We start from the raw sequence: 19,617 nt of genomic DNA, 5'->3' as shown, positions 1-19,617 counted from the left end.
ATGATCTATGAATTCAGAGCAATCAAAACCATATCAGGATTTTTAACTCATTAGCTGGTTCCAAAATTTATATAGAAATGCAAAGAACCTAGATAGGATAGCCAAACTTACCACCAGATCTCAAAGTTAGGCAGAAAGCTACGGCAATCAAGAGTGTGCTACTGGTATGAGGATAAATGAATACAGTCCAGAAGTAGACCTATATTTATACAATTTTATATATTTTTCAGTTTTTTGGCCACACTGTGCAGCTTGTGGGATTTTAGTTCTTAGGCCAGGGATTGAACCCATGCCTCCTGCAGTGGAAGCATGGAGCTCTAACCACTGGACTGCCAGAGAATTCCCCAGTCAGTTAATTTTAAAGAGGCACCAAATGAATTCAATGGAGATTGAGAACATTTTCAACCAATTCAGCTAAACCAAACATATTTTTACGGAGTTAGGAGGAAGGAAGATCTTCAATCCTTACATAAATGAGTTTAAGATGGATTGTGAATTTAAATGTTAGACTGCTTTCAGAAGGGAACATAATTACCTTTATGAACTTGGGGTTGATAATATTTTGGATAAGACACAAAAAACACATAATCAAAAAGGAAAAAAAAAGAACTTCATAAAAATAAAACACTCCTGGCTCCTCAAATCACCAGTAAGAAAATATACAGGCAGAGCAGTGTAGAGAAAAATGCAAGTAATACATCTGACAAAGAACTGACATCCTTATGAAAAGGATTCCAACCATTCCGTAATGAGACCACCAGCCTATTGAAAAAAATGGCCAAAGACATCGAGAGATATTTCAGAAAAATATAAATTGCTAGTAAACATATAAAAAGGAGTTAAATGTCATGTTATGCAAATTAAAATCATAGGCTATAATAAAACTGAAACTCACATTATTGCACACAAGTGCACATAAAATGGCACCCACAATCACTTGGGAAAACTTTCTGACAGTGTCTCATAAAATTAAACATTGACCTACCTGCTGCTAAGTCGCTTCAGTCGTGTCCGACTCTGTGCGACCCCAGAGACGGCAGCCCACCAGGCTCCCCCGTCCCTTGGATTCTCCAGGCAAGAACACCGGAGTGGGTTGCCATTTCCTTCTCCAGTGCATGAAAGTGAAAAGTGAAGTGAAGTCGCTCAGTCGTGTCCAACTCCTAGCGACCCCATGGACTGCAGCCTACCAGGCTCCTCCGTCCATGGGATTTTCCAGGCAAGAGTACTGGAGTGGGGTGCCATTGCCTTCTCCAATAGACCTACCTATGACCCAGCAATTCTACTTGTTATTTAATAGGAATAAAAACATGTCCATGAAGAATGTTTATAATAACTTTATTTATGATCACCCCGAACTGGAAATAACTCAAATGTCCATAAATCAGAGAAAGGATAAATTGTGAGATGTTCACAAAAAGGAACACTGCTGAGTAGCAAAAAAATACTCCAAACTATGGATATATGCAACAAGATGTATGAATATCACTGACATGGTAAACAAAGTAACATACAAAAGTGAAAATGTACAATTCCATTTATATGAAATTCAAGAACAGGTACAGTTAGTCTATGTGAACAGAAAACAACGAAAAAAATGGTTGCCAAGGGCAGAAAGGGAGAGAAGTTTCCTGCACACTTGAGATGATGGAAAGGTTCTCTATCTGGGTTAGGATTACAGAGATACACACATTTGTCAAAAGTGATAAAATGTAATCCTAAAATCAATGCACTTCACCGTCCACAGATTTTACTTGAATACAGACCATTTTACCTTAAAACCTGCTACTTCCAAAAACAGGTGTTCACAGATACGTGAACTTACTTCAATTTACTGAGTTGGCCAAAAAGTTTCTTCAGTTTTCTACGTAAAAATAAGACACATTTTTCATCTTCACCAAGAACTTTATTGAACAACATATTCACCATTCCGTTCTACTACCTTCTGTCACCTTCCAAGGAACTTCAAAATTCCATCTTCCCAAAACTTATCTTTTTGAGGAAAGAACTGTTCCAGGTAACTTTTACAGTCTTCCAGAGAGTTAAAAATTTTTCCATTAAGAGAATTTTGTAAAGATGGAAATAAATGGACATCATAGTTAGAATATCTGGTGAATACAGCAGATGAATCAGAACTTCCCAGCCGAGCAGTAACAGCTTTTGTCCAGTCATCGAAGTCAGTCTTGTGTCATCCTGATGGAAGATCATACATTTTCTGTTGACTGATTCTGAATCCTTTTTGTTGAGGGCTCCTTTCAGTTGGTCTAATTGGGAGCAGTGGGTGTTGGAATTGTTTAGCTTTCTGGAAAAAGCTCACAACAGAGGACTTCGTTCCAATCCCACCATGAGCATTCCAATCCCACCATCACTGTCTATGGATGAAGACTGGCCTTTGGTGTGGTTGGTGGTGGTTCATCGTGCTTGCCCCATGGTCTCTTCTGTTCCGCATTGTTGTACAGTATCCACTTTTCACTGCCCATCATAATTTGTTTTAAAAATGAAACGTTTTTGTTATGTCTCAGTAGAGAATTACATGCAGAAATATGGTCAAGAAGGTTTTTATTTTTCCCTTGACTTATGTGGAACCCAAACACCAAAGCAATGAACATAACCAAGCTGGTGCAAATGATTTTCAACTCTTGATTTGGATATTTTTAGTATGTTGGCTATCTTCTGCATGGTATATAACGCTGATCACAGTACCTTCTTCATATACCACACTTATCTTTTTTTTTTGCATTTCAGATGCATTTTTGTCTTTCTTAAAATAATAAAGCATAATAAATAAAAAGCTGAAAATAGTTTTATTCCATCTTCAATATTAAAATGGTTACACAAAAATCCATGAATTGATTTTTTAAAATGCACATTTATATTACAACTGTCACAGTACAATCTAACAAAATTGTTTCAAATGAAGTTAAAGACAACTAATTTAAGCACTACCAAAGCCAACTTAGGAAAAAACTGAATGAACCTTTTGGCCAACCAAATACAACAGCTTTGTTTTTGAGTCAAAATAAATACTCTTCAAAATAAAACTTCAATTGTTTTTGAATTCACTACATGTTCTGGTGAAATACTGCCCATAAAATTTTACTTCCTTGCCCTATGTCTTAATCATCAGGAACATGATTCATTATGTTGTACAATAAACATTAAAGGCTGAATATCCCAAAGATAGTCTGAGTCCTCAACTCCTTTTAAAACAGACGCGTAGATAAATTGACTTGTCCAGGATCATGTTCTATCTCATTTCAGAAATAAAATATATATTGTCTTCCCTTGCAAATACTAACACATGTACAAAAACAATAGCTTACCTTTTTAATAAACAGCAAGGAAATAATGTGTTTACAATGATTGAGCATCATTAGGACAGTGGAATATTTCAGATATAAATATAGTATATTTTAATGAACGCATTTCTTTTTCTTTGAAATTTTTAAATTTTTTGGCTACACCATGCAGCACATGGGATCTTAGATCCCTGACCAGGCATCAAGCCTGTGCTCCCTGCATTGGAAACATTGGAGTCTTAACCAATGACTGCTAAGGAAGTCCCAGAAAGCACATATTTTCTATTCATTGAAGGCATTTCCAAATTTACACTGGCTGGTTTTTCATGAATGATGCATTTATAGTTGAAGTGTGTTGATCTTTACAGTCGGTACATTTCAATCAGACAGCTTTCAGAAACTGTACTGATAATCTATACAACTTGGGTAACAAAAGAACTGGATTTCTGAAAACTGCAGTTAGTGAAAGGCATATAATAACATTTCTTTACTGGAGAATAAATGCAGTAAAATTTAACTAAAAAATCTTGGCAGTGCTGGTTTTTATGAGCAGAGAGAGGTTTAAAATGCATTTAAATAATGGAAAAAGACTGACTTATATAGGAAAATTTTTATTTAATATAATTTCATAAACTTTAAAAAAATTACTGAGAGCTGCACAACAAGTATGCTACATTTACTGACAATGAAGATAACAAGTTCTATTAGATAGCCACAGTGTCTGAGGTCCAGAATTTTAAACTGTTATGATAGTATTTCCAACTATTTATTATTCATAAAAATCTAACAATCACCATTATTACAAACATATCATTAGTTATGATCTTTTGAAGTAATATCATTCAGGTTATCTCAAACAGCACTTGAATAATGTTCTGTTTTTATGAAAACAGTCATTTTAGATAGAAATAAAAGTATCTCTAAAGGAGGGCCAAAAATAACAAAACATGTTTCATATAACTCTTTGGTGTGTTAGTTTTATTAACACCTGCTTATACCCTAAATTGATCTTTAAAGCAAAAACACAGACATGGGATGATTTTTTCCTTTTCTCCAGCCCCCAAAACTTTTCATAGTAGTGTATTTTAAAAAACTTTTGGTATAAATTGTAAATATTTTAGTGGTTGTGACTCCTGCCTATTAGATAGGAGTCTCAAGCTTATCACACAAGGCCAATTTCACAATCTTGTGCAGTAGAAATGACCCTGGCTGGAGAAAGGTATTCCCTAACTAGCTGATTTGCCTCTGTTTATCTCCTACTCAGGACAGTGCCAGAGTCTGGATCAGGTCTGGGAAGCTGCTGGACATCAGAGAGATTAAGACCCAAGGAGGAGGTTAGTTAAGAGAAATTCAAACTTAATTCTCCCCTTTTTCCTTCTCAACTCCACAGCAAGCCTGGGTAGCTATAGTTCCCCTGGCCCACACTCATTCCTTCCACTGTGAGCCTAATGCTTGTTGAAAGTCGAGGCAGGATTGCTGAGTCACCTAAAGCAGCTGATGGGCAATTTTGGAAACTGACTTGGCGATTGCTACTATCTTCAGGGCTACAGCCTTCAGGCTAGGTAAACACAAGCAAGCGAGGCAAATAGATTTGAGACCAGTAACTAGCAATAACACATGTAGCATCGTACCTGGTTTTGTAGGATAACAGTAAGTTAATTATCAACATTGTACTTTCCAAATAATTTTAAAGAGATATGCAAGGAGGAAAACTTACAAATACTCATTATGCAGTAACGGTTTTACAAAATGACTATCTAGCACACAGAAGTATTGGAAGTTTGCAGACAACACTGTTACTTTCTTAACAGAAAATCCTTTTCTTACAAGAATTCCTTTAAAGGGAGTAGGTTTTGAACAACAGAGTAGGATAAGCATGTCAGTGGATGCTATTTTTCAGATACAAAGTTCCTAAATAACTTCAAATGGTGAATGCAGAAAATTATATCAATCATACTTTGAGCACCAAATAGGCTGGCTGAGTTCATGCCTTGCTGTAGTTGGTCAGAGACTGCCTGATGGCTTTGCAGTCCTTCCCTAGTATTAGTAGTCAGTTAAATTGATGGCAAATAAACACCAAAGTAGATGCAATGCCTGGCTACCAAATGTCATTTTGTTATATGAACATTTTACAAGACATTCTAAGAGCAAGTTTGGCATTGTCATCCACTAATACGCTACTGAAAAATTTCTGCAATATTTCCTCTTCTGAAACATGAACTGGTGAGGGTACATACTAAATTTTTATTATCCCTTTATAGTATTTCCAGAATAACAGCATTTTCCTAAATCCAATCTAAGGTAAAGATGGACTATTTGCAAAAATTAATATTTAGGTTGAAATTTATAACCTAATATATCCTTGCATTATTGAAGCAGACAAATGTTATATTGGCAAGAAAATAGCTTACCAGTAAACAAAGGTGAAGTCTTAATTGTATGATTCTTTCCCTACCAGCCCAATTCTAGAAGTCTTATATTCATGAAATGGGAAAGGAGTGGAAGGGTTGTGCAAAAAATAAATGTACAGAAAGGAATTACCACATTCAGAAAATTTTGGCAACCGTTCCCATACAATTTTAAATGTATATGTACTCAATCATATGCTTAGGAACAGTTCTTAAATAATCATTTCCAAATTTTAAAACATTACTTTTTATCAAAACAAATGACAGCACTGGATCACATTAAATTCAGGATGAAAATCAAGTACGGAACTGCAGTGAATTAATGGCAGTCATACAAACCTGATTAATCATTTATAGCACTTAAATTTATTGTAGCCATTACCCCATATAATTTAGCATTTTTGAGTTTATTTCATTTACATTCTATAGCCATACCTTATAATGGGACACTGGGCAGACTTGACTTTACTGTGGTAGGCTGCTGTAACTTAGATAACATACTAACCTAAAAATAACAGGATTCTCATCTGAAATTCTTTAGTCTAAGAGCTAGCTTATTGAAAGGCAAGAGCAATTCTAAGCTAGACACAAAAAGAGGCTCTTCTCATTTTACTGATTTAATTATCCTAAAATTTTGATTCATATAATTAAAAGTATTTGCAATATTTAAATACTTTCCAAACTTTTTTATTGATATAGCTGGACTTCACAACAGCACTGTAAAATACTACAAACAAAGCCTTCAGATAGACAAGAAAAAACAAATTGACATATATTTACCAAATTAAAGCATGCAAAAGATCCAATGATAAACACATTAAATAATATGCTAATGTATCTAATTTACCCACTATAGGTTCTTTACATTTTCATGAAAATAGTAAACATTAATTAGAAATTTGGTGAATGGACTTGATTTATATATGATATGATATACCTTTTGCATGTATATGGTTAACTTAACTGGTTGTGTTACAGTACACTGAGAGAAAGTTTGGGACTGATAAATATTTATCAATACTACCCATAGTGCAAGTAAATAACAGTTGGAAATGCATTCTCCTAATTTGTTCTGTGAACTTAGAAAGCACTAAAGAATTAACAAACATGGGTCACTGAGAGACCAAAATTCCTTAATATTCACATTAACTTTTCCCATGAAAAGCTTCAAATATAACTCTAATAAAAAAATAGAGTTTTCAAGGCAAACTTTTCAGCATAATTTACAGAAGCAGATTTAAATAGAAGACTCAATAACCAAGCTAATACTAAAAAATACAATTAACTAGGAATTAGCTCCCTTTTCTACCTTGATATTAAAATATAGTGGCCTTAGCAAAAGGCTGAAATGCCATTAGGAGCCCCACAACCACATGGGGACAACCCAGATAAAGAGATGAAAAATGTCTCTTTATTCACAAATTTTTAAGAGGGTGGCTGACACGGGTGCATGGTAACGCTTTTTGTTTGTTTGCCATTGTAACTATGAGTGGGCATGAACTAGTATCAGGGATTTCAGAAAGTAATTCCACAGAGGTAGTGTGGCCATTACCAGGATGCTCACACTCAAATTAGGAAAGGAGTTGAAATGGCTCCCACAAAGTACTACTGCCCCTTTAGCAAGTAGATGAGTCCATTGTGGAGAGGGTCAAGATGCTCCTGTCGTTGGTATAGAAAGGATCCGATGCACTCCATGATCTAAAGTAACAATAAGAGAAAAGTTTGGCTCACCAGGACCTATGTATCACTTGAGAAAAAAATTAACTCTAAAACTTAGGAGCAAAATTCAGTTTGAGTATTAAACTAAGTACTGATTGATTCATTTTTAAAAGCTAAAGAGAAGTTCTTTTTACTAGCACTGAATGACCAAACATTCTATTTATATTATATAAAAATTTGGGAAAATAATGCTCTAGTCATCATATAAAAATATTAGCCAAAATTCACTAGTATTAAAACAATTTCTATAGGTAGTAAAGCATGAGACACTCTTAAAATCTTACCAATTCAGTAAGAAACAAGTATGTTATTAAGAGTTATGCACATTTGGTTTTACTGAAAAGCAACTAGGCTGTATTTGACATAACAAAAGCAAACAAACAAAAAGCCCAGTTACCAAAAGCTTTAGAATGAAGTAACAGTATGTTCATATTATATTATTATTTCTTTTCAGCTATAAATTCTATTCTAAACATTTTAGCATAATTAGCTTGAACAAAGTAAATATTCAACAGGTATCAAAGACACCTGGAAATCACTAAGATTTTCACTTAACTAAGAACAAATAATCCTCTGCTGGTCTGTAAAAAGTTAACTGCTGTCTGTCTGAATGAAAAGACCATAAGCAATTCATTATACAGTAATTTATTTGCAGCTGTACCAATTTCAGCTAAAAAACTTAAGACTGAAAATAGCCTGCCATGCTTAAAATAGCCTAACCTATTTCAAGGACAGTTTAGAATTACCAAGTTAAAGGTGGCTGTTCTTAGAAGACTTAAAAGCACTTAACAATAAATACATTTTATGCAACTTTTTCCAGGGTTCCCACTTTCCTTAAATAAAGATGTTAGAGGAAAAGAGTAGCATTTAAAATGGCCCAAATTCACTTTTCTAAAAAAATCTGTTTCCTAGAGACTCTAAAGTTTCTATGCAGTTCCAATTTAAATCGATTAAGTGAGCATAATCACAATGAAGTTTATAATCTAGAAAACTTTACAAAGTTGGCGAAGAGGAAGACAAACAAGCAACAACTACCAGTGATTTACAGGTTCTCTAATTTTACTAGTTTCCAGAAAACTTAAACAGTATCTATCCTCCTTTAAGAAGGGCTTGTTCACTACTGTCTCTCTAGTACTTAGAACTATGCCTGGTACATAGTAGGTACTCAGTATTTGTAAAATAAATGAATGAAATGAGACTGTGAACATTTCTTAGTATTCAGGCAAGGACAAGTATGCTCAGACACAGATGACAAAACATAACCATAAATAACACTCCTAAACCAATATTTTATACTAGTTTTTCCTGTTTTTCAACCACTGCTTACATAGAAAATCCTCTTAGGTAAGCTGTCTTTCATTTTTGATCTTTTCAAATCACATATGTGCATTTATATTGTTAAATATCATATTTGACAGAACATTAAACACTGAGTTATATATTAACTATTAACTCCTTTCTATTTAAAAGACAATTTTGATTAGGATAAGTAACTGTTGGTAAATTACATACAGAAAAGCATTTATTGCTGAACCACAGCCCTTCAGAGTACAACATGGCATATCTTTTATAGAGCACCATGATGCTACCTTTGAAACATAGCTTGCAATATGGCATATTTGTTTGACAACATCAATTAATAAAATGTAAGTAGAATAAAGGATGGTAAAACTTTATTAGTTTTATTAGAAATGTGTTATATGAAAGCACTAATTGTATTCCTCAAGTGATTACCATTATCTCTTATGTTTAAAGTTAATGGAACAAATATCCAAGGGATTCTACATCTTGTAATAGACGTAATCTTGTCCTTTTAAATTAGACATGAGAGAGAGATGTAGAATAGAAGCTGTTCCAAAATCAAAACAGAATGCCAAATGTACCTCACTAAAGCAATTACATGTAAAAAACAAAAACAAATAACTTTTCAAAGTTTAAATATAATGTTAATGGATCTGTGGTAATTTTCATATAGCCCTTAGAAAGGCACGAAGTGGTTTTGCATATTATATAATTTTATCCACTAAAAAAAAATAGAACAAATCTCAAAAGACTTTTTGGATTATTCAGAGATAACGACAGTAGTAACCAGTAACATAACTGGAGATGCTGAACAAAACTGGAAAGCTATTTATAGTCTGTCAAATAAGATATTCACTACTGTTAAACATTTTATTAGCAAAAAAGAAAAAAAAAACTCTTACAAAAGAAAAAAGTGAGATACAACTTTAAGTGAAAAAAAGTACAGATGAGAACAGACACCTTCAATAGACCATGCAGAAAGAAACCCCATATAATCCCTCGGGCAGGCTCAAAAGGGATAATGTAGCAAAAAAATGGCTATGTTAAGAGTAATGGGGCATATTACCTTAATAGCCGATATCCAGGAAGTGGGAATATATGTAGAACAGAAAAATATTCTGGGCTCATTTAAAACTAATTCTAGTCTGTTTTAGTAGTTAGTGAAGATGTTTATTGTCATTAAACAGAAATTTCACGCTGAAAAGATATATAAAAAATTCTATACAAGTTCTATAGTAGTCTCTTAGTCTAATTCCCACCTTAGTTCTGTGCAGTAAACCTGTCTTAACAAGTAAAATAATATATATCAGTCTCTCTGGAACTTCCTTTGGGAGACTCACTGGCCTGGGTACATGACAGAACTATTTCTTATAATGCATTTTATAATACAATTTTGTAAGTCATACATGTCCCAATAAATTCAGCTGCTCATAGTAATTCTTATATATGGAATAAAATTACTATAAAATAATGTCACAGTGTTATGGAAATATTCTTATCACATTATAATCAACAAATGGGGACTGAAACCATATACATATTAAAAGAATTCTATTTATAAATTCAACTGTACCATAAAGAAATGGCCATAACTAAAGGCAAAGTGGGAGTGAACAAGTTCGCCAGTAAAAGTTACCTGAATTCTAAGGTACAAGAATAATGTACCTTATAATAATAATATATAATAATTAAGAATATAATAATAAGAATAATGTCATGCTCTTCACTTTTAAAACATAAACCCAACCAAATATTAAAAATTCTTTTATCAACAGATAAAAGCAGCGTTGCCGCTACCCTTGATTTCCTGCTCATGGGGTCTTTCCAAACTTTTCTCCAGTGTGGCACATATAGAAAGTGATGCTACTTCATGTGGCACTCTGTGGACAGTGGAATCACCATCCATCTGTGCCACCTCTAACACACCATGTGCACGAGTGCACTGCTGCTCTCACTTTGGAACTTTATAATATCATCCACTTAAAGAACACCAAAGTGTGAAACAATTTTCTATTTCTTAATATTCCCTAAATAATACTATGTCTCTTGGAGAAATGTAGAAAGAACTGAATCAATTTCACTTTTAAATAATTTAAGTGGTAAAAATGGTATTTTTGTTATGATTCAAAAGTACAAGTCTAATTCAAGAAATACATTTGGGAAGGGACAAAAAACAATAAAATTCTTCTAAACCATAATTTAAAGACCCGTTCTAACTTATAAACTTTTAATTAGACCATAAAGAGCAGTAAAAACTTAAAACTACAACTTATTTTAAAACCTCATTACACAGATAAAAAGGTGTAGGAGAGCAGAAATACAGCCTTTTTTATGTTTATAAATATCCCAAAGTCTCAAGTGACTTACTAGACAATATACATGAAGAATAAGAAAAGCAAAATCTCTTGATTTTCCTATTATGTGCAGATTATTTTATAAATACAAAAAGCAAACAAACAAAATACAGGAAATAAAATAGTATAGGTATAACAAAAAAGAGAAAGTTATAAAAACAAGAGTACCATATACACACTCCTATTCACCACATTTGAGAAAGAGTGTAAAGCAAAAATTTTTTGTTCATTAGATGAAAAGTCTCTTCAAAGGTGCTTTATCTTCCTTTGGTAGTGAAAGAACCCCCTATCTTAAAGCCACAAAGTGAAATAGCATCAAAGAGTGCTAATAAAGAGCACACTTCCTGCTTCAACTGGTAAAGGCAGGAGCTGACTGATTAGATTATCTAGAGATGTAGGTTCAACCTGTTCCAGTTTATAGGATACTCATCTGCAGCAAAGGCTACTTAGAGAAATTTCACACCTGCTGACATGGGATGGACTACATCTTCCTATTACTCGCTCCAGCATTCTTCCAACAGATGCACACGCTGTTTCTCCTTCTGAGAAACAGCACATGGAGTCCAAGCACTTGATACTTGAATTTGTTTCAGTAAGCTGAAGGAGGTGAAGCAGAAAAATATTAGTTACTGATAGATCTGGACTTCCAAAAAGCATTAAAAAAAAAAAAAACAACAAGCGCTTTAAAACCAAAAGTAATGTATACATATTTTATATAATATGGAAAGGTATGGAAGACTTTAAGAGTGATTAAAAGGCATTATGTCTTAAATTAGAGGTTGAGTAAAATGGTTATATAAAACAAGTAGCTGAATCTTGTATAAATCTGGAAAGTTTGTGGATTTAACAAAATGTTAAAAAAATTATCTTTTGGCCCCATCACACGGCACGTGGGATCTTAGCTCCCCAACCAGGGATGGAACCCACATCCCCTGCCTGCACTGGAAGCACAGAGTCTTAACCACTGGACTGCCAGGGAAGTCCCGAGATTGTGGATTTCAGTATCTTAATATATTATGATCAATATACATCAACCACTCAGAAACTTACTGAAGTTTAATTCTTTGAACTTTTTAGGTGAAACTGCTCCTGCAACTTCAATTAAAAATATCCAGTAACTGAGAAAAGCAGAGTTTAAATTATTTTGAAGATTGGGAAATAACCAGGCAGGACTGAATTCCAATCTTCAGCAATAACACCAACAGCAGCAAACACCTTACAAAGTGTTTACTATGTGCTAAGTTCTAAACATCATATAGATATATATACATACACCATAAATAATTCTTGGAAAAAAGCATCATTTGCCTTAAGTTGCTAAGCAACTATTAAGTGCTAATCATGTCCATAATAAGCTCATCTTGTTTTTTTAAAAATTAACTGATGATAGATTATTAAAGTCGATTAAATAAGTTGTACTATTTAGATTTAAAACTGAATTTCTGTAAGTATGCAAACTTTATACTGAGGAGGAATAAACAACCTGGCAAGATTACTTAAAGCCACAGTGCTAATAATTTCAATCCTGTTAGAGTAAGGGGGAAAAATGGTATAACCACATAGCCCAATGATTCCCAACCTGGTTTTGACACAGTCAAGGGTACTCCTAAATTTCTCAAGGATTATCATTTTAAACAAACTTATTTTCATTTATTTTACATGTATAACATACTGCATAACAAATCTTTCAAAAATAGAGGAAGGAAAACAACAAAAATAGATTCATTGGAGTGCTGCAGTTCACAAAGGTTGGGAGTCACCAAGTGTCGAGTACACGCATGGCAACAGGGTACATTCATGGATGGCACAATGGACAGAAGACACAAGCATGATGGAACATAAATAACCTGCATTCTGAACCTAAGCAACTGGTAAAAGAAAGTAGTTAGTTGCTCAGTCGTGTCTGAGTCTTTGCGATCCCATGAGTAGCCCAGCAGGCTCCTCTGTCCATGGAATTCTCCAGGCAAGAATACTGGAGTGGGTTGCCAATTCCTTCTCCAGGGGATCATCCTGACCCAGGGACTGAACCTGAGTCTCCTGCATTGCAGGTAGATTTCTTCACCATTTGAACCACCAGGGAAACAACTGGTTAGGTCCAGCGAAAACCCTGCTCATAATAACCCTGTCAAATACCAGGCAACGTCAGACAACTTGGTTCCTTTTTGGCAATGAACTGACTGCATCAATGTCCTAGGATCTGCTGAACACTGAGGAATAGCCAAATTTCAACTTGTTCTTTCATTATAATGCTCTTGATTTAGGACTCTTTACAGTACTACTTCTTAACTGTGTTTTTTGAGATATTTACAGACATCGCATGAAAAAAGTTTTGTGTTAAGTTTGAGAAACCCTAGTTCAAGGAATGTCTAAACACTTTTGTGAGTAAAGGACTGCCAAGAAGTCATGTTTGTATGGTCAGTCTCCAGGGGGAGAGTTAGACGTAGTGCAAATTTGTTTTTTTTTGGTGAACTTCCCTTCTTCCCCTCCCCCCAGGGAACATTAATTAATCAATACCAGGAGGAATATTAATATTCAGTGGAAGATTTTAGGAAATCTTGGTTTAGGTAACAGGATTTAACTAGTTTCCTAGTTTCGTTCTTGGGTCACTGGGCTCTAGCCTCCTCTGTCTCAAAACCAGCCTCTGTAGGAAGCAGAACTTTACAACTCCCACATGCTCAGGGAGAAACTACACCTCAGACAGGCCTGTAAAGCCCTTTATAACCTGACCTAAGGCTGCCTTTCCTACTCTACCTTTAAATGCTCCTTGTGTCCACACAGCCAACCAGGCAGTGTTCCTTGCCTGAGAACATGGGTCAGGGCCTTTTACCAATTAGGGGCAGCATGCTGACTCCTAACACCAAGATCAGTTTAAATACTGTCATTTCTATAAAATCTTCCCACCTGTCTAACTCTCAGTAACCTATTTCTCTCTAGATTCTACTCCAATGGTTGGTTGTATCATTTAAATGGCAGAAGCACTTAAATGCACCTTGTATTTCATTGAGCAAGGCACTGCACTGGTTTTTATAGGGGACAATCTACTGAGTTAAGGATAAAGAAAAGAAAGGGTGGGAGGTAAGTCAGAAACAAGTAATAATGGCTTATTACTTAATTATATTATAATTAAGTTATATTAATTAATTATAATTATTAATTATATATTGTATATAATATATATTATTAATATAACTTAATTATAATTAAGTTATATTAATGGAATGCTTACTGTGTGCCAGTTACTAGGTAAGAAGCTTCTCGTGGATTATCTCATTTATAACTGCTTTTGGGATAGGCACCAGACTTAAACACATTTTACAGATGAGGAAACAGAGAAGTTAAAAATATATTCAAGCTCACCCAGCTGGGGCTTGAATCTTAGGTTTCTTTGAATCCAGGGCCCAAACCTCTTTACCACGCCGTTATACTGCCTTCTTATAATTATGGTATAAGGCAGACTACAAACATCAAAAAAGGGGAAGGGAAGCTCAAAACCAGCTGTTGTTGTTGGTATTAGTGGGAGAGGATTTTGATGAAAAAGATGGCATCTGAAATGCATACTGAAGACTGGATGGGATTTCAATAGCTGAAGATGGGAGAGAAAGAGCATTCCAGGCTAAGCAAAAAGAATGAGTAACTATGTGGGCAGAAAAGCATGATGTGTATTCAGCACATATTTAGCCTAAGTGTTGAAAGAGCAGCTGTTACTCGTGCCTCCTGGCAAAAAGACCAGTGTGCCTCAAAGTGTGATCTATGGATCATTGTTGGTCTGAAAACAGTTACTGGCCCATGAGAACACAAATGCATCTGATCTGTGAGATTAAGAGATTAGACAATTTTACTGCAATCTGACAAGAATATTTTTGTAACTGTTCAATCTAATAATTTCAAAATTGGGGCTTATTTTATGTATCTTTTAAATTTCATTTCCTAGTAATTCATTTTTATTGTATTTTACAAAAGTATTGGTCTGTGGTGAACTAGAAATGAACAACAAAACAAGAAAACAATCTGGTCCTTCACCAGATTTATCTGGAGAGCACTGAACTAGACTAGAAACTCGAACAAGGAGTTTGTCTGGTTCTTCTTAATTTAACAGCATATGCTTCACTAACTGCTGGGGTTCAACCAACTGACAGGGATTCACTAAAGATGACATCTATAAGGTCAACAGCATTTTGAGTGTCCACATATTAATACATGCAGAACAGTGCTTAGGTCTGGATGTGACTTCAGGTAATTATCTTTCTTTGCACTCATCACCTTTTACTTTAAAACCTGAGGACAGGTATTAAATTATGGGCAACTTAACACAGAGTAAACATCTTAAAATGTCAAACATATATAAAGAAATGATTTCTCAGATCACCCTTTGATCACACTAAGTAAAATACATTTCTTTTTCTTCCCTAAGGGGGAAAACCCACACCTGCTTTGAAAATGCTGGTTAAGTGCATTTCTGTAAAGCTATCTACTGGAAACACTATACTGTTCTCTAGCAAGCCTCCAAGTTCTACCACTTTCTCATATATACATCTTTGATCTCGTATCATAGCTTCCAGTATAACTGAGAGTGCAGCATTTAGGTCTCATTTCATTCAAAGTAAGGAGAGAGGGTCATTACCTTTAAAAAAAAAAGACTTAATAAATACTAGAAAAGAAATAAAGCAAAATAATGGGAGTGAGACCCTACTTAGTGGACTAAAAAGTTACCTTTTAACTTATCAGAAATTTTGATTTATTGGTTAACACTCACTCTCCACGACACTTCTCAGAAACAACCACATAACTCAGAGCTAAAAGGGCTGCCAAGCAAAACAGCTATGGAGAGCCAACATGGGTACGTAAGGCTAGTGGAACTTTTCATCTTTACAGAACTTCCCTTCTGAAATAAATTCTAGCTTACTGCTTTTATATCCAATATTTTCACATCACTGATGGCAAACATTTAGAATTTTCTCCTGTTGCTTCTACAAAAATCTTTCTTGAATCTTCTAAGTTTTGGAAAACTGTCATAACATTTCTAAGTTTTTTAGTCACTCCCATGCCATTTTACCTATCAAATCAAATAAAGTTTTATCAAACTATTAACCACATTTGTTCTTTGTTCTTTTGGTCTTAAAATTGTTTTATATATTTCATAATCAAAGTGAATATCTTGCTTAGCCTTATAGGAGGTATTTGGAAAGAAGCCTTAAACTATAATGATGGTGAGAAAAAAAGGCTCCTGTTTAGGAAATGTTTTTCTTTTAAATCAAGAAAGTCATCGAATATTACCAATTTCCAAATTTGGTTAAGAATAGTAAAACCCCTAAAACCAGTATGAGCTTCAAGTCCTTATTGAGAGCTGGAAGAGGTAGCTGTTTAACGATGGTATTTAAATAACTGCTTCTCTTATTCAAGGCCTTTTTCTCCAAAACATGCTGCAAGTCATATTTACCTTCCCTAGACTCCCTCCCTTTTTTCCTTCTCCCCAAATAAAATAAACAATTTTGAAAGATAGTTATAAGCAAAATACCTCTATACTGACTTTTAGGGATCCTTAGAAAGGAGATTTCCATATGTGTTGCCTAAATTTAAGTATGAAAATAAACATACATTATTAGGCAAGCTTATTGTAATAAATTTGGCTTATTCCTTGTTTCTAAAAGACTGAGACTCTTTTAATAATGTGATTACCAAAAAACAAAACAAAACAAAAAACCAACCCAATATCTGACTAGGAATTTGTAGTTTAGATGAATAAGAGTTTGATAAAACTCTTTATTTTAATGGAGATGGTGAATCTGAATAGCAATTATTAACTAATCAGCTGAGCTGATGTTAAAAAATCAGTTTTCTAAGTATCAGTCATACACAGCATATCATTACTATTTGGTAGAAATAATATCAATACTAATATCTTTCTTCATTTTGACCTCCAGATGAAAAAGCTGTTCAGTAAGTCAGCACAGATTTGAAAATAACATTAGTTTGTAAAGTGTCACACTTATCAGATATGCCTTATTATTATCAGCCTTTTAAATGTTTGATTCTGTTTACAAAATTTTACTCATTCAGAAAACTGTACCTTTTAGTGGCAAATAACTGAATATAGGCCATTTAGGTTTTCTGTTCTTCTGTAGTTAGCTGCTTTGTTAAATGAAGTAGTATTTCTATGTTATCTTTGTCACACAAGGAGAGGAAGGTGACTTGTAGTTGGTTGAAACTGCTTAAAATGGTGGTGGTGGTGGCAGATTTCAGGTCTGGGACTTAAGTACCCTGATCCACAATGAGAAGGTTTAGTAGCCCTAGCATCCTGTTGATATCTCTATGGTAGCTTCTAGGTGCAAGCTGGAAAAGGGCATCCAGAGTAGAGCCGAGAATCCAGAGAGAAAGAAATGACAGAACAATGAAGGCCTAAGAGGCAGGTGACATAGAGGGAGATAACTAGGAGAGTCTATGGCCCATGGTAACATTTAAGGCTCAGCATAACTCTCTGTCTGATTTGGTAAGGCTAACCAAATTTTGATTAGAGAAACAAATGCCATTTCAAGAAAGAAAATATAGATGAGAGGGATTATTTAACACTTATTTTTAAAAGTGATTTTTACCTCAAAATATATGCCAAAGACAGAAATACTCAAAATACTTTTATTCAACCAATTTAAGTTTAGTGATAAGCAGAAAAAAACTGCAGATCAGGGTTACACCTCCAGCACTTTTACTAAAATCATATCCATGGTCTAAGGGTTCTTCTGCTTTCTTATTTATAGGAAGAGAGACCATATGTCACAGGATGATAGAAGAATTCACTTATCATTCCTTTGGAAAAGTAATCGTAACAAGGCCCCTATTATTTAATAGGGGCATTCTAGGAACCCAATTCTTAACCATACTGTACATTTTAATGGATATATTAAAGCAAAGCAGCACCAGATACATGTCTTTTGAAATATCCACTTGAGCTTGAACCTTTGGGGAACTTTTATCACAGAGGACATAATTTCACAGTATTAGCATAGTCAGGACCCAAAAGGATTATCTGCTGTAGGAAATAACCAGGACATAATCTAAATCCCAGCCAGCATCCCCTTTTAACCAGTGCGCCCTTCAGCTGAGTTTTCCTTTCAGCCAATGAGTGCATGTTCTAAAAACTAAAAATCTTTCTATATTTATCAAAATACAAGATAAATATGTTGTAAAGATAATCACATGAAATATCCCTGAACAAAATAAAAATTTGAATTCTTTTGGATTTCTTTTCAACTAATAATAATAATGACTGACAGTTGACTAATCTCCAGCATTTTCCATGTTGGGCAATTCATTAAAAGAATCTAATTTTAAAAACACTTTTCAATATAATTCACATTTTTTCCAAATTACTGTACCTGTTCCACTGTCTGATTTACAATCTTCAAGTAGCTTTGTTTTAAAGTTTCTCCATTTATGAAGGTTATCTCAGATGACACAATAGCACCTTCTTGACCAGTAATTACAATATCCAAAGTGGCAAACAGTCCAAGTAAAAATATAATTACTAGTGGTAAGAATTTTTCTCTTCCTTGGTTACTACCAATTAAAATAGTTTGCATATCCCAATCAGATCTAGAAGTAGTTGGTAGGATTTATATCTCAAGAGGGGAGTTAATCAAGTCTTTATTTAAATTCACACTTTTCTATTACAAAGATGTAACTATGACAGCTAATGAAAATTAAGAACTGAGAGTTTGGTGAGTATCAGTCAACAGAAAATTATTCAGTACCAGGTCTAAGCACTCAGTCATTTGACCATTCAACTCAAGGGGGAGACTTAGATAAGTAATGTGGTGTCTAACTACATTAACATGGATAAAATGACACACAGCTACAAAGTGGGAAAAGTGATTTCAGAAATAAGAGAAATAGCATGACATATTTTCAAAAGAAGTGAAAAGGAATAAATTTTTCACTATAAGACAATAAGACAGAATCTGAAGTAAAGTAAGATTTAACTTAACTCCAAAGGAAGATTAATGAAATATTCGGGTACAGACATATAGAAAAATGTAAAGATCACAAAAAAAGGAAAACAGGTAAACAAAAACAACATATGAGAAACAGTGAAGGAATGAGTAAAGTAAAAACTGGAATGTGAGGCCAGTCCTCCCACAGCGTGCCCCAAGCTTAAGCATGTAGCGGACACCCCAGGAAGGCCCAGTGCAGTACTACCTAGTGCGTGCAACAACTGTCCTGCTGGCTGCAAGCCTCAGCTAGCAGGTGCCCACTGTCCTCCCCTCTGTGCTTGCTTTCAGCAAATTCATATGCTGAGCTGACTGAACCCTTATCTTCTTCCATCTGGAAGGACAGAAAAGGAACAAGTCTCGTATTACAGAACAATACTCTCACTGTATATAAGTTTAGAATCAAAACAGCAAGTCAGGGTCCACAATCTGTGAGGCACAAATGAAAGTTCACACAACACCACATTCATTTACTGTCACAAAAGAGAGCTAATAGGAGCTTCTTAAGGAGCATACAACAGACCACACAAAATAAAGCCATGGTTATCCAGGGTAC

At 34.5% G+C, this 19,617-nt stretch overlaps 1 protein-coding gene across 3 annotated transcripts in view; it reads right to left on the bottom strand.

Annotated features, from left to right (window-relative positions):
- Positions 1–3,890: 3,890 nt before the first annotated feature.
- Positions 3,891–19,617, bottom strand: part of ATP11B (ATPase, class VI, type 11B) — a 140,375-nt gene continuing 124,648 nt past the window's right edge. For 2 of the 3 annotated variants that reach the window (XM_010855635.1, XM_010855638.1), the window contains 2 exons: positions 11,543–11,676; positions 3,891–7,402 (listed from right to left, as the gene is read on the bottom strand). In XM_010855635.1, coding sequence (XP_010853937.1) covers positions 7,321–7,402; positions 11,543–11,676 — 216 coding nt within the window. In that variant the 3' untranslated portion in view covers positions 3,891–7,320. Of the gene's footprint in view, positions 7,403–11,542; positions 11,677–14,300; positions 19,396–19,617 lie in introns of those variants that run through there. The other variant, XM_010855636.1, reaches the window with a different exon arrangement.

Source organism: Bison bison, unplaced genomic scaffold, assembly GCF_000754665.1.
Source record: "Bison bison bison isolate TAMUID 2011002044 unplaced genomic scaffold, Bison_UMD1.0 scf7180017864367, whole genome shotgun sequence".
NCBI classification, from domain to species: Eukaryota; Metazoa; Chordata; class Mammalia; order Artiodactyla; family Bovidae; genus Bison; species Bison bison.
Note: the sequence above shows the minus strand (reverse complement) of the source record. Positions and strands in the feature narration are given on the sequence as shown.